Source organism: Pyrus communis, chromosome 16 (assembly GCF_041283825.1).
Source record: "Pyrus communis isolate YQ-2024b chromosome 16, ASM4128382v1, whole genome shotgun sequence".
Classification (NCBI taxonomy): domain Eukaryota; kingdom Viridiplantae; phylum Streptophyta; class Magnoliopsida; order Rosales; family Rosaceae; genus Pyrus; species Pyrus communis.
The window spans coordinates 1,426,310-1,441,397 of record NC_142580.1 but is presented as its reverse complement, the minus strand read 5'-3'; the positions used below and the strand labels follow the sequence as shown (position 1 = coordinate 1,441,397).

General features: G+C 33.6%; 5 protein-coding genes and 1 pseudogene across 5 annotated transcripts; 5 read left to right on the top strand and 1 right to left on the bottom strand.

Annotated features, from left to right (window-relative positions):
- The first annotated feature begins 1,154 nt into the window (after window positions 1-1,154).
- LOC137732563 (MLP-like protein 329) lies at window positions 1,155-2,321 on the top strand. The gene is made up of 2 exons (XM_068471879.2): window positions 1,155-1,436; window positions 1,847-2,321. The coding sequence occupies exons 1-2, from the start codon at window positions 1,229-1,231 to the stop codon at window positions 2,116-2,118; spliced, it is 480 nt and encodes a 159-aa protein (XP_068327980.1). The 5' UTR covers window positions 1,155-1,228; the 3' UTR covers window positions 2,119-2,321.
- A 629-nt stretch (window positions 2,322-2,950) lies between these two features.
- Window positions 2,951-3,298, top strand: LOC137731214 (rapid alkalinization factor-like). The gene has a single exon (XM_068470316.1). It carries the CDS (start codon window positions 2,951-2,953, stop codon window positions 3,296-3,298), a length of 348 nt encoding a protein of 115 aa, XP_068326417.1.
- Window positions 3,299-7,148: 3,850 nt separating this feature from the next.
- Window positions 7,149-7,680, bottom strand: LOC137731213 (inositol diphosphatase DSP3 pseudogene; annotated as a pseudogene).
- Window positions 7,681-8,764: 1,084 nt separating this feature from the next.
- Window positions 8,765-9,070, top strand: LOC148689800 (rapid alkalinization factor-like). Its single transcript, XM_088688172.1, has one exon. The coding sequence runs from the start codon at window positions 8,858-8,860 to the stop codon at window positions 9,068-9,070; it is 213 nt and encodes a 70-aa protein (XP_088544298.1). The 5' UTR covers window positions 8,765-8,857.
- Window positions 9,071-11,787: 2,717 nt separating this feature from the next.
- On the top strand, window positions 11,788-13,630 carry LOC137732564 (MLP-like protein 329). The gene is made up of 2 exons (XM_068471880.2): window positions 11,788-12,056; window positions 13,128-13,630. The coding sequence occupies exons 1-2, from the start codon at window positions 11,852-11,854 to the stop codon at window positions 13,394-13,396; spliced, it is 474 nt and encodes a 157-aa protein (XP_068327981.1). The 5' UTR covers window positions 11,788-11,851; the 3' UTR covers window positions 13,397-13,630.
- Window positions 13,631-13,980: 350 nt separating this feature from the next.
- LOC137730558 (protein RALF-like 33) lies at window positions 13,981-14,548 on the top strand. Its single transcript, XM_068469540.2, has one exon. The coding sequence runs from the start codon at window positions 14,086-14,088 to the stop codon at window positions 14,431-14,433; it is 348 nt and encodes a 115-aa protein (XP_068325641.1). The 5' UTR covers window positions 13,981-14,085; the 3' UTR covers window positions 14,434-14,548.
- Window positions 14,549-15,088: the final 540 nt, after the last annotated feature.

The window sequence follows — 15,088 nt, the reverse complement described above, 5'->3', positions numbered from 1 at the left end:
GGGTTATTCGGGTCTTTGGGAAATTGAGTGATAAACACTATTGTATGTTCTCATTGATTATAGTGGAATACTCCGTCGTCTCCAAACTGGATGTAGGCATTGCCGAACCAGTATAAATCTTGGTGTTCTTGTTGGTATTGTTCCATTTATCTTTTGTCAGTTATTGTGATTTATTTTTCACTCACACTTGGTTGACGCTTCCGCACAACAAGAAGTTCCTTCGCAATACAACAACCGAAAAAAAAAATGCCGTGAAATGATGCTGCATCCAGAAAAGAAAAACTTTTCTGAAATTAGGCATCAATGATTCGGCTGATTGATTCCAAATAAGTAACATGAACTCCACATTATTTGTTTTTGTGTCATAATTTTATTTTGGATGCCAATACAAAACACCCCCCCCCCCCCCCGCTTTTTTTTTCTCTAGGCTACAGGTATGTCAAGATCATATAAACCATTGATTTCTATTAGCCCTAAAGAACCCTTAATTTTATCACTAGTTAAGATAATATAAACCTAAATTAGTTTTATCACTATACAATACACACACACACACACTTTTCTCGTGCCAAATCCAAGCAAACGCCTCAATATCGTACAATCATTCACTCCAATAATGCTATGGAGGTAAAGTTGATCAAGCATTGATCCTCTTATGTATAGGTTGATATCTCTCATCAAGTTTGCTGGTTTTTGTGGTATTATTTGTGACCACTTGGGTCTCATCAAGTCAAGTTTCCAAATTTCGTTTTTCTTAAGAATTGTCTTAATTGGTTGTTTTTTTCGAATAGTTTTCTACTTCTTGTTAGGGTTATGCTTCATGTCCTCTCTAACTTATTATTATATATATATATATATATATATATTTTTTTTTTTTTTTTTTTTTTTTTTTTTTTGCTTCTTTATTGTATTCACAATAATATGTTATTTCATGATAGCAATGCTGGAGTGAAAGAGATATTGTTCTTTTAATTTAAAAAAAAAAAGGTTTTGCTGGTACTAATTAAATTTTGGTGGGTGTAGTGGTGATAAAACACTACGTGGAAGATCCAGTCACATTGTTATCATTTGACTGTTTAAGTGATTGGATAATATCCACATACTGCCTCCATAACTATAACATGGCTTTATATAAGAAGTGGAAATCTATAGGTTCGTATTCGTCTCCTACAATTCCCCAGACCTACACTATCGTTAATCACGTATTATAAATAACAAATAAAAGAAAATGGCTGTGAGTGGAGCTGGTACTTGCAAGCTGGAGACTCTGGAGGCTGAGGTAGAGATCAAAGCCAAAGCTGATCAGCTGTACAAATTCATCAGCAACAAGCACCATGACGTCCCCAAAGCAGCCTCTGATAAAATATACGATGTTACAGTACATGAAGGTGACTGGGAAACTTCTGACTCTGTCAAGCTCTGGAAATACACCGTAGGTAATATTAATAACATTCCTCTCTCCTCCTAACTAATCAAACTAACAATTAATTTTGTAAACCTTAGAAAAAAGCAATGGGTGTAACAACATGACACTAAATGTTTAAATTACAAGAAATGATTCAACCAAAAAGAAATACAAAAAATGTAAAAGAATCTCTGGAGATCGTCCCTCTCCCGGGTGCCAAATTATGTTCTTTCGTAGCTGTATACAGCCTCCGTTGTGTAAAAGATAGTGAAATGAGCCCCTTTTGGGGCGAATGAAAGAGTAGCAGCTTACTCCGCAGACTTGTGGAGGTGGTAGTGAGATTGCATGAAGGAGCAAGCACCATAGGGATTACATTACCTCACATTGAATATATAAAGGATCGGATAGCTGTATAATTGTAATTTTCCATGTGACGTGTAGATGGAAATGTCGAGACTTACAAGGAAAAGGTGGAAATAGATGAAGCAAACAAGCGGGTGAGTCTTGAAGCTTTGGAAGGATCACATGTGCTGGACAATTACAAAAGCTACAAGGTCACTTACCAGGTCATCACTCCAAATAGTGAAGGAAGTTCTGTGAAAATTACTTTAGAATATGAAAAACTCAGCGAGAACGATCCGCCTCCACAGAAGTACCTCGGCTTTGTGGTCAATGTCATTAAAGATGTAGATGCACATCTTCTCAAGGAATAAGCGCCAAGCACAAGATTTATGCATACATACGATATGGAACGTTGAGTAATATTACTATCTTCAAGAATAAAGGCCTGAGAGTTGAGCAATCTAGTTAGCACTATTGCTTAGTTCGGTTTCCGATTTGTTTTGTCTGTAATTCTATGAGCAAGAATAAATTGAGTGTAATATCATTATAATGCTGATGTTGTAAACAAGTTCAATCTATTGGCATGCATGCTTATATTTTTCGAGAAGGACTTAGTTTTTTAATTAAAGTCTCAATGTCGTATTGATAAAAGAGCTTTTAGCAAAAGCACTTAAGAGCAGAAACAGCCCGTAAATCTCTACGAGCATAATTTCTAGTGGTGGTTGATTTTGTTTTCTTGGTAGGCATTGAATAAATCACGAATTATTCCGATTTCAGCTTTCTTTGTTGCAATTGGAATAAGATTGAATTAATGCATGTCAATTAAGTAATTACCTCCTTGAAGAAATCAACATCCAATTTTTATTTAACCAAATTTAAATATGTCACAGTCCTAATTTAATTAGGAATGTGATTGTGTACATCCTTCCGAAATTGTATAATATATTTTACTTAGTGTCCTATTTTAGATGGATTACTTGAAAGACAAGTATTTTCCCTAACTACTATGGATTACTTGAAAGACAAATATTTTCTCTTTTTACTACTATAAATAGCACAATCGGGTGAAACAATATACCCATCAAAATTTCACCAATTGTCACTTCTCTTTCTTGCCGCTCCCACTCTCTCTCCCTCTGTAATTAAACAGGCGTACAACAAAATACAAGTTGGCAGCTAAAAACACAGACCGTACCGAAACCTATGGCAAATTCCTCTGCGATTATCTTTTTGTTGATTTTCGTGGCCGCTCTGGTCATCTCCGTTTATGCAGGTGGCGATCATGGGGTGAGCTGGATTCCAGTGAGACCTCGCTGCGAGGGTTCTGTGGCAGAGTGCATGCATGATCGTGATGATGAGTTTGGCATGGACTCGGAGATTAGCAGGCGCATCTTGACCACCTCTCGAAACATAAGCTATGAAGCTATGCAGAGAAACACTGTGCCTTGCTCTCAGAGAGGTGCTTCCTCCAACAACTGCAAGCCGGGTGCTCAGAGTCAGAGCAACCCCTACAACCGTGGATGCAGTGCTAATGCTCGTTGCCGAAGTTGATCAACGCGGCGTAGCATGTTTTTCAATATTTAGCCATTTCATTTAATAGAACATGTTAATTGTAATGTAACTTTATATAATGCTTTATCATCTGTTTCAATCCCAACTGCAATACGAAAACAACAAAAATCCCAACTTCAACACCGTCACAAAAAATTTCTAATAAGTTTCCATTAGAAATTTTGAAATTTCTTGATCAACTTGGTTATATTCTTTAACTTTAGAATCAATCATAATATGAGAATCCTAGTGTAGCCAAGTTTGAAATTTTGAATCCCCCTTCTCTTAGTTTGGATTGGACTAGAATATCGCTAAAATATAAAAAAGCAAGCAATCCTAGTAACTTTGTGTGTTTTTTTTCTTGTTTTTCCATGCCTGGATTAACCGGCATGGGAAAACGAGAAGTCTGACCTCAGCTGACCATAGTCGAAGTAGGGAAAGGAGTTCCAGAATCATGGTCCTAGGACGCTTCTGTCTATATTTTTATAAAATATAAAGATGTAATGAAGTGTCAAAGTTTTCCCAGCAACCAACAGAAAACATATATATAATCGAACGACACTTCAAAAAAAATTACAAAAAAAAAAGAAAAAACTTTCTTTGTGAGGTGTAGATGGAAATTTCAAAACTTTCAAGGAAAAGGTGGACCGATTTTCATTAACAACAATGAACCTCACTAAAATCAGCTCTAAATTTCTACAATTCCAACTTTTTGCACTAGGTTGGGGTTTAACCCTAGCCTAATGGTGGCTTCACCCTCGCTTACGTTTTAGAAGTATTTCAATTTCAGACTTATGCATTAGAAATATTCTGATTCATAATTTTCATGTATTTATTGTACATAAAAAAATAAAGAATATATATAAGTCTCACATTACAATAATTCAAAACCTGAAAAATGGAGAGTTAGATTTTACTAGAATTAAAAAAGTATTTGAGTTATAACACATGGATCGAAAAAGTATTTGAGTTCTACTTCGAATTGAAATTCAATAACTAAAAATAAAATAAAAATTATTCAATAACAATTAGAATTAGCAGAGAGCACACACTTTGTGTGTGTGAACAATTTGTATTTTGTCCTCCTTATGTCAATATTGTGTATCAAAAGTGGGGGTAAAATTGGAAAAATAAGTATATGATTGTTATTTTCTCAAAAAAAAAAAAAGATAAAATAGGAAAAATATGGACATGATTGTCATTTTGTCAAAAGGAATAAAATTACTATTCTGCCCTCCTTTTTGTCAATAGTATGCATAAAAAATGAGGATAAAAAGAAAAAAAAGATGACAATGAGGGTTCTCTTAATAATATAGAATAGACTCGTATCAATTCTTGACTTCTCAACTTTCCAATTCATGACTTTTCATTCTCATTCCAAGAATCAAAATTATTAGGAGTAGTTGAATTTATACGAAATTCTTTCATCATATTTTCTACTTCCTCAATTCATGATTTTTCCTTCTAATTTTTTAAGTAAACATGTGTGTCAAATATTCATCTAAGTTTCCTACTCGTGAATTGAGGATTAAAGTTATAAGCATCTCTAACTTGTAAGTATGAAGTTTTAGGTTCGATTCTCTCAAAAATCGAATTTAAATCACATTATTGTTAACCTATTGTAAGGCTAATCTTACTTCCTATTCTTACAATAGATAATACCGAATGTACATTAAAAAAAAACAAAAAAACTAGATCCGTGATCATTATGCTAAATCAACAACAACCGAAAAAAAACTCCCATGTATGGGACCCATCACTAAGAGAATGAATGAATTTTCTTTGTGGTACAACTAAAAGGGCATAAATTTTCAAATGTAAAAACTAAAAGAGATATTTTGATATAGGTGCCTCAGTTTTGAATTTTTTAGATCAAACATCCATATCTTTTAGTGATTTGATTAAACTTTTTTTTGTCATAATTTTGGTGCTACAGGCACATTATATTGTAACAAATTTCCTATAATATAACCTTTTGATTATACTCTCATCCGTTAGAGATAATTGTAAAAAAAAAAATAAATAAATAAATAAAAAAAAGTTGGTCAGATTCAATTTATTTTCACAATAATGGTACAATTTAGCAATAATTAGCTATGATTTAAGATATTTTCTTTCCAAAATAGTTTAAAATATTTTTAAATCCCACAAAATCAAACGTGCTGAAATAAGTTTTTCTTTTAGTACATACCAATACACAATGTGTACAAAATAAAACGTACCAGAATAAAAATAATGTACCAATATAAACAATATGTATCAAATCAAACATACCAAAATTGCAAATAAACGTACCAATTAATGATTTTTGTAAATTCAAACATACCCGCAGATAATATATACGTAATGTATTGTACCTAATAATAATTTGTCAACAACTATACTTAAAAAAAACAGCAATAAAAATATAATTTCACCAAAAAATTGAAAAAATTACACAAAGCTTTTATGTTGATCACCAACTATGTCACATCCCAGTAACATGTATCAAATCAAACATACCAAAATTGCAAATAAACGTACCAATTAATGATTTTTGTAAATTCAAACATACCCGCAGATAATATATACGTAATGTATTGTACCTAATAATAATTCGTCAACAACTATACTTAAAAAAAACAGCAAAAAAAATATAATTTCACCAAAAAATTGAAAAAATTACATGAAGCTTTTATGTTGATCACCAACTATGTCACATCCTAGTCTCGACTCCGCCGTAGCACAATATTGTCCGCTTTAGGACCCGACCATGCCCTTACGGTTTTGTTTTTGGGAACTCACACGAGAACTTCCTAGAGGGTCACCCATCCTGGGAATACTCTCGCCCGAACTCGCTTAACTGCGGAGTTCCGATGGAATCCGAAGCCAGTGAGTCCCCAAAAAGCCTCGTGCTATATGGAGGTGGGCATGTATATATAAGGCACATCACCCCCTCTCCATTGGTCGATGTGGGATGTTACAATCCACCCCCATTAGGGGCCCGACATCCTTGTCGGCACACTTGCACTGAACGGCAGAGTTGCTCTGATACCATTCTGTCACATCCTAGTCTCGACTCTGCCGTAGCACGATATTCTCCGCTTTGGGCCCCAGCCACACCCTCACGATTTTGTTTCTAGGAATTCACACGAGAACTTTCTAGAGGGTCACCCATCCTGGGAATGCTCTCGCCCGAACTCGTTTAATTTCGGAGTTCGGATGGAATCCGAAGCCAGTAAGTCCCCAAAATGCATCATGCATATAAAGGGATAAATTTAAAAATTATTTTAGGGGTGTATTCAATTGGGAATTTGAGAGATTTTAATGGATTTATAAATCCATGGATTTTTATGGAGTTTAACTGATTTGTTGAGATTCCATGTAAAATTTTGATTCAATTCCCTCGAAATCTCATGGGAAAATGTGAGATTTGTGGATGCTTAAAATACACTACAAAATCTCTCTAATTCCTCAACTTTTCCAAATTCTTTAAATTCAAATTTTAATTGAATACACCTGAAATGTTATAAATTTCTTTAAAATTCTAATTAAATACACCTGGATTTCTAAGGATTTTAATAAACTATTTTAAAATCCTAATTGAATGCACATTGAATTTCAGAGAATCACTTAAAACCCTGATTGAATACCCCTAGATTAATTAAAAGAATTAAAATCCCTCAAAATCTCAATTGAATACACCCCTTAATTTAAAAAAAAATATAATAATGACATGTGATTTAGCTAAGGTTGCTATTAGTTAAAGCACTTAAATCAAATTTAAAAAAAGCACAAATGTTTAATCTAAATGATATAGAAAAATTGTAGGGGATTCTAATTTTTTCAAAACATCTTGCAACTCTTGTTTTTACAACAACCGCCTCTTTCTGGAAGCCTAAGCTTAATAATAATGGCGGACAATGCCGTGAAGGCATCCCCCTGAGGCCCAATACGTCAAATGTCACGATAAATCTCAAATCCGTCGTCCTAAATATGTCGCCGGCAAACCGCTCGTACTCCTCTAACCCCGAAGACAAACACCAATTCTGAAATTTCCTCAGGCAACCCACCAGACTATCAGTCCGATGCTTGCCGCGTTTGGAGTGGATCAACACCGGATGATTCTCCACATCAACCAACACTTTCAGTGCCTCCGAGATGGTCTCTGGTGGAATCTGCGGAGACGAAGATGGTTACTTCTTACCCTCGATTCCGAACTGGAAGAACAGAATGCCTTGCGACCGAAGAAACTCCAAACTCTCCTCCGGGTAGGGGGTCGGGGAAAAGATAGACGATGGAACGGAGTTTAAGAGTTTGGAGGAATGGGAAGTTTGACGGCTGCGGGAAGCCTGATCGAATATGAACTTATCCACCATCGAGAATTGATGGGCGGCTGTCATATTTTGTTGCTTCTGTTTCGAGTCCTCTTGTTTTTAATTAATTTTACAAATTGATTATTTGTTAATTCGACGAAGAATGCATTTTGTATGAAGTTCGTAACTGAAATATATTAGCCAACGTAGTTTCTAAGCGAAATTACTAGAAATCTAACCGATCAGGATTAGGAGAAATTATAGAATAGAACGTGTGTTTCTTTTTTTTTTTATTTATTTATTTATATACTAGCATTTACCTACACATTTTGTATGTATGAACACATTTTTTTAGAAAATAAGAAAAAGAGAGAGAATGTGGGGGAGTGGGAGGTTTTTTTTTTTTTTTTAATTTTTAAATATTTTAACATTACCTGTAAGTGGGACTTCAATAAAAACAGTAAAATTCACATCTATAAAATTACATTATTACCCATCATTTTTTTATTTGTGTGATCGAATACTAAATTATCTTTTCACCATCTTTTGATTAACAAAGAGAGTTTCATTAATTAATAGATATTATTATAATAGTTTAGAACCAAAAAGATAGGCTTTGGGTACAATGTACTTAATAATGACACCCTAATCCTCTATCTCTCAATAAAAATTTGTTGTCTCCCTTTTATTTTCCTATTTAAATCTTTATCCTCTCTTTGTTACAATTAGAAAAGGTGTTGAATTAATGCAAGTCAATTAAGTAATCAACTCCTTGAAGAAATCAGCATCCAATTTTCCATTTAATCAAATTTAAATATATTGCATACCTAATTTAAATAGGAACATGATTGTATAAAACCTCATGGAATTGTAGATGGCTTTTAGATATTGTCCTATTTAAAATGGATTGCTTGAAAGACAAGACTTTCCCTTCTTACTACTATGGATTACTTGAAGGACAAATTTTTTCCTTTTTTACTACTATAAATAGCACAATAGGATGACATAATACACGCATCAGAATTTACCAACTCTCTTCTCTTTCTTGCCTCTCCATCTCCCTCCCTCTATAATAAACAGGCGTGCAACAAAATACAAGTTGACAGCTAAAAACACAGACCATACCAAAACCTATGGCCAATTCCTCTGCAATTATCTTTTCCTTGGCCTTCCTGGCCGCTCTGATCATCTTGATGCAGGCGGCGATCATGGGGTGAGCTGGGTTTCAGTGAGACCTCGTTGCAAGGGTTCTATAGCAGAGTGCATGGATGATTGTGATGATGAGTTTGGCATGGACTCGGGGATTAGCAGGCGCATCTTGGCCACCTCGCGAAACATAAGCTATGAAGCTCTGCAGAGAAACACTGTGCCTTGCTCTCAGAGAGGTGCTTCCTCCAACAACTGCAAGCCGGGTGCCCAGAGTCAGAGCAACCCCTACAACCGTGGATGCAGTGCTAATGCTCGTTGCCGGAGTTGATCAACGCGGTGTAGCACGTTTTTCAATTAAATACTTTGGATGCGGGTCCCTAGTCTCTAACACTTTTTTACTAAAACCTTAATGGTTTTCAAAGTTTGATCAAAGTTCATTCACTTTGTACACCTTATTATATTACTATTAATATTTATATTTTTATAGTTTTGACATTAATTGTTTGATATTTTATGAGATTTATAATCCTATAAATTTAAAATTCCTCATTATAATACTATTAGAAACAGCTATAATAAAAAATAAAAAAAACATTTTGATTGAATAAATGGATAAAAACTATGTAACAATAAGAAATAATAAATGGCAAAAGAATGTATCCATAGTGTTAAAAAAAATTGGTACATTTCACATATAACAAAGTGGTACATTAATAAAGAAGAATGGGTACATTATAAATAAATTAGAGTACAAATAAAAGATTAAAAAATAATGAGTACAAATGAAATTTAAAAAAAATAAGGGCGCAAAAAGAAATTAATACATTGGTACAAATTAAAACTAAAAAGAAAATACTACAAATTTAAAAAAAAAAATGTTGCAAATTAAAAGTGGGTACAAACTAAAAATATAAATATATGATACAAAGTTTAGCCATAAAACATAAATATACCATATGTAATTTTTCTATCATTGATTAATTATACAATGTCATGACGGTTAACACATGGGCACAAATACAAATAAAACTAAAAAAATATGGGCACAAAAAGAAATTAATATATGGTTAAAAATAAAAACTGAAAAGAAAATTGGTACAAATTAAAAAAAGGTTTGCAAATTAAAAATGGGTACAAACTAAAAATATAAATATATGATAAAAAATTTAGCCATAATATCACATTCCCGCCCGGGCGGGACCACTTCCCGGGCCTGACTCCACCGTAGCACAATATTATCCGCTTTGGGCCCCCAGCACACCCTCACGGTTTTGTTTTTGGGAACTCACACGAGAACTTCCCAGTGGGTCAGCCGTCTTGATTTAGGTCGGGGTGTGTCACATAAATCTAAATATACTAATTGTAACATTTTTAACACTAAATGAATATATTTAAAAATAAAAAATATTTTATTATTGAAATAATTAATGATGTTATTAATACCCAATAACCTTGATCAAAAATTAAAAATGAATATGGTTTTAATCAATAAAGTAGTAAAATGAGGGATGGGAACCTAATTTCTCTTTTTTCAATATTTAGTCACTTTCATTTAATAGAACATGTGTTAATTGTAATGTAACTTTATATTATGCTTTATCTTCTGGTTTCATTCCCAACTAATTCAAAGGAAAACTAATGAAAAGGGTTTGAAAACTTTGAGTTTTAACGATAAGGACAAAATAAATGGTAAAGTGAATAGTACTAGGATTGACTTTTTAGTGTAAAAATATGATTTGTCGTTAAAGTGAACAGTACCGATAGTTTTTCATTACAGTTCCCCTAATTCAATACCTTCACAAAAAAGTTTCCGTCAGAAATTTAGAAATTTCTTGATATGCAAATCCGAGTGTAGCCAAGTTTGAATTCTTCTTTTTTTTAGTTTGGATTAGACTAGACTATCACTAAAATATAAAAAAGGAAAGCTATCTCAATAACTTTGTGTGTTTTTCTCCGTGTTCTCATGCCTGAATTAACCAGAATGGACCAATCAAGGGCTATCTTTATACTTCAATTTCAGACTTAGAAAATATTCTAAATCATGATTTTCATGCGTTTACTCACATTACAATAATTCAGTACTTAAAAAATAAAGAATTAGATTTTACTTTCATTTGATGAGTACGAATTAGTATTAGATTTTTTATTCCAAATTTTGAGTATGAATTAGTATTGGATTAAAAAAAATTGAGTAGGTGCTATCAAAATTTTTATTTTCCAATATTTGGTAAACACTGAAATATTCCGTACTTGGAATCTAATTCCGCTCTATTATTTCGATTACTTTTATGTAAACGTGATGCAATTCCTCCAAAATTAGGTATTAACGCTCAAAATTGTAAGGTTAACAAACTTAATTAAATTACTTTAGATTGACTAAAATTAATAGGTTTGAAGAAATAAGTGGTTAACCTCCTAAAACTGAGCTACATCCATTAAGAAGATCTGCACACAGAAAAGGAAAACTTTCTGAAATTAGGTATTAATGATTCAGCTTTGGTTGATTCCAAAAGAGTAACAGGAACTCCACATTATTGTCTGCGTCTAGTTTTATTTTGGATGCCAACACAACCTCTCTTTTTTGTGTCTAGGTTGCACGTATGTCAAAGATAATATAAACCACTGTTTCGAATAACTCGAAAGAACCCTTGATTTATCACTAGTTAAGATAATATGAACCTAACTTAGTATTATCCCTATATAATATACAAATACACACACTTCCGCATGCCAAATCTAAAGATCTTAACGCTTAATATCATACAATCATTCACTCCAATTATACCATGGAGGTAAAGTTGATCAATAATTATTCTCACGTGTTGATATATGTCTCATCAAGTTTGCGGGTATCATTAAATTTTGGTAGGTATAATAATAAAACTCTACGTGGAAGATCCACAGACACAACATTATTATATAACTATTTAATTAAGTGATCGGATCATATCCACACGCTGCCCCATAACTTTAAGTTTATAACATGTTAATTAACAACTTTGCGACTCTATATAAGAAGTTGAAACCTGTAGGTTAGTATACGTCTCCTACAATTTCCCCAGACCTACATTATTGTTAATCACATATTACTAATAACAAATAAAAGAAAATGGCAGTGAGTGGAGCTGGTGCTTGCAAGCTGACTGTGCAGGCTGAGGTAGAGATCAAAGCCAACGCTGATAAGTTGTACAAAGTCATCAGCAACCAGCACCACGACGTCCCCAAAGCAGCCTCTGATAAAATACACGATGTTGCAGTACATGAAGGTGATTGGGAAACGTCTGGCTCTGTCAAGCTCTGGAAATACACCCTAGGTAATATGAAATTAATCACCCTCCTCTCTCCTCCTAACCTAATTAAACTAATAATTAATTTTGTTACATAAAAAGCCACATGACGCTAATACTGTTTGGATGAGAAAATTTAAAATTACTATGAAATTTTAAAATGATGAAATTTTATTTCTAGAATTTGTAAATTTTCTTGTTTGACTAACTCAAAATAACAATAGAAATTCAATACAGAATTTGTTATTTTTAAACTCTCGCTCATAAAAATTTGGAAATGACACCTATTTACATGAATTTTTTTTAGTACATTAATATTTTTACACTAAGGGGAGGGGGAGTTCGGCAAAGCCACACAATGGGCAGCCTAATTTGGTATCGAATTCGTCATCCACGAGATTTGAACCTAAGACTTTTACTTCCAAGTGAAGAGGAATACCACCAGGGCATAGTGCTGAGTGACTTATTTACATGCAATTTAAACTTGAGAATTGGAGGTCTCAAATTCTAAGTTTTTTTTTTTTCACGCAGAAATTATAAATTTCTATGTTTATAAATCCAAACAAGGGAATTGATGCATGTCAATTTATAAATTCTAACTTTTGTCAAAAGTCCAAGTTTATTTCCATCATTCAAATATTGTGAGGCTAAGCCTACCCCTCTATTTTAATGTATATAATATTATTTGTTAAAAAATTGTATAATAATGTTACGTTTATAGTTAATATTGTAACATTATTATTATTATTATTATTATTTTTTTTTTTAATAACACAAACTAACCTGCTATGAAATAAACATTCTAACGTGATATCTAGCTAGGTGTTTGCATTACCTCATGTATTTGTACGTATAAGATTCTTCTAGAATTAAACTGAAATATATTGACCAGGCCATCCAGGCGCCATTAGGTTTGCATTACCCGACGATGAATATATAAAGAATTGGATCATGGACAGGAGACAACTTTTAATATACTCAGAACACAGATACATAAATCATATTTCATTATAAAAGTGAAAAGACACTTGAAAATAATTTTCTTTCACTTGTATAATAATATGTGTGTATAATTGTAATTTTCCATGTGACGTGTAGATGGAAATGTCGAGACTTTCAAGGAAAAGGTGGAAATAGATGAAGCAAACAAGTGGGTGAGTCTTACAGCTCTGGAAGGATCACATGTGCTGGACAATTACAAAAGCTACAAGATCATTTTCCAGGTCACTCCAAAGAGTGAAGGAGGTTCTGTGAAAATTACTTTAGAATATGAAAAACTCAACGAGAACGATCCGCCTCCACAGAAATACCTCAGCTTTATGGTCAATGTCATTAAAGATATTGATGCACATCTTCTCAAGGAATAAGTGCCAAGCACAAGATTTATGCATACATATGATATGGAACTTTGAGTAATATTGCTATCTTCAAGAATAAAGGCCTGAGAGTTGACCAAGCTAGTCCGCATTGCTGTTTAGTTCGGTTTCTCTCTTTAATTCTATGAGCAAGAATGAAGTGAGAGTCCTATCATTATAATATTGATGTTGTAAACAAGTTTAATCTCTTGACATGCTTATATCATTATAAAATTGTTTTCTCAACATCGTTCTGATAAAAGCGCTTTTACCTATAAATCTCTACGAGCATATTTTCTAGTAGGTTGTTGATTTCGTATTCTTGGTTTGAACAAATCACGAATTATTCAATTTCAGCTTTCTTTGTTGCAATTAGAATAAGGCTTATTAGTGCAAGTCATTTAAGTGATCACCTGGGACTGCAGAATATCTTTTAGATTGTGTCTTATTTAAGATGGATTACTTGAAAGACAAGGATTTTCCCTTCTTACTACTATGGATTAATTAAAGAACAAGGACTTTCCCTTTTTTTCTACTTTTTACTACTATAAATAACACTAGGGTGCAATAATATACACATCAGAATTCACCAACTCTCTCTTCTCTCTCTTGCCGCCACATCTGTCTCCCTCTGTAATTATTAAACAAGCGTACAACAAAATACAAGTTGGCAGCCAAAAACAAAGACCATACCAAAACCTATGGCCAATTCCTATGCGATTATCTTTTCCTTGGCCTTCGTGGCCGCTCTGATCATCTCAGTTGATGCAGGCGGCGATCATGGTGTGAGCTGGGTTCCAGTGAGACCTCGCTGTGAGGGTTCTGTAGCAGAGTGCATGGATGATCGTGATGATGAGTTTGGCATGGACTCGGAGATTAGCAGGCGCATCTTGGCCACCTCACGAAACATAAGCTATGACGCTCTGCAGAGAAACACTGTGCCTTGCTCTCAGAGAGGTGCTTCCTCCAACAACTGCAAGCCGGGTGCTCAGAGTCAGAGCAACCCCTACAACCGTGGATGCAGTGCTAATACTCGTTGCCGGAGTTGATCACGCAGTGTAGCATTTTTTTTCAATATTTAGTCACTTTCATTTAATAAACATGTTAATTGTAATGTAACTTTATATTACGCTTTATCTTCTGTTTCAATCCCAACTTCAATACCTTCACAAAAAAGTTTCCATTAAAAATTTTGAAATTTTTTGATAAACCTGGATTTAATTTAAAAATCAATCCTAATATGTGAATCCGAGTGTAGCCAAGTTTGAATCCCCCTTCCCTAAATTTGGATTAGACTAGACCATCGCTCAACTATAAAAAGGAAAGATATCCTAACAACTTTCTGTGTATTTTGTCACATCTTCCTATGCTTGGATAAACTAGCTAGAGTTGACCCATCAAGGGCGGACTATTCAGAAGAGGTAAATCCCTGAACGAAGAAATCTGACCCAGGCCGACCACAGTCGAAGGAGGGAAAGAAGTTCCAGAATCATGGTCCTATGACGTTCTATATTTCACCAAGATCAGCTCTAAATTTTTACAATTCCAACTTTTTGCACTAGGTAAGAGTACGAATTAGTATTAGAATTACTCTGTTTCAATTCTTGATTTTTATGTGGTTACGTGGAATCAAAAAGTATTTGAGTTCTACTTTACATTGATAATTCAACAACTAAAAAATAAAATAAAAATAGAAAAAATAGG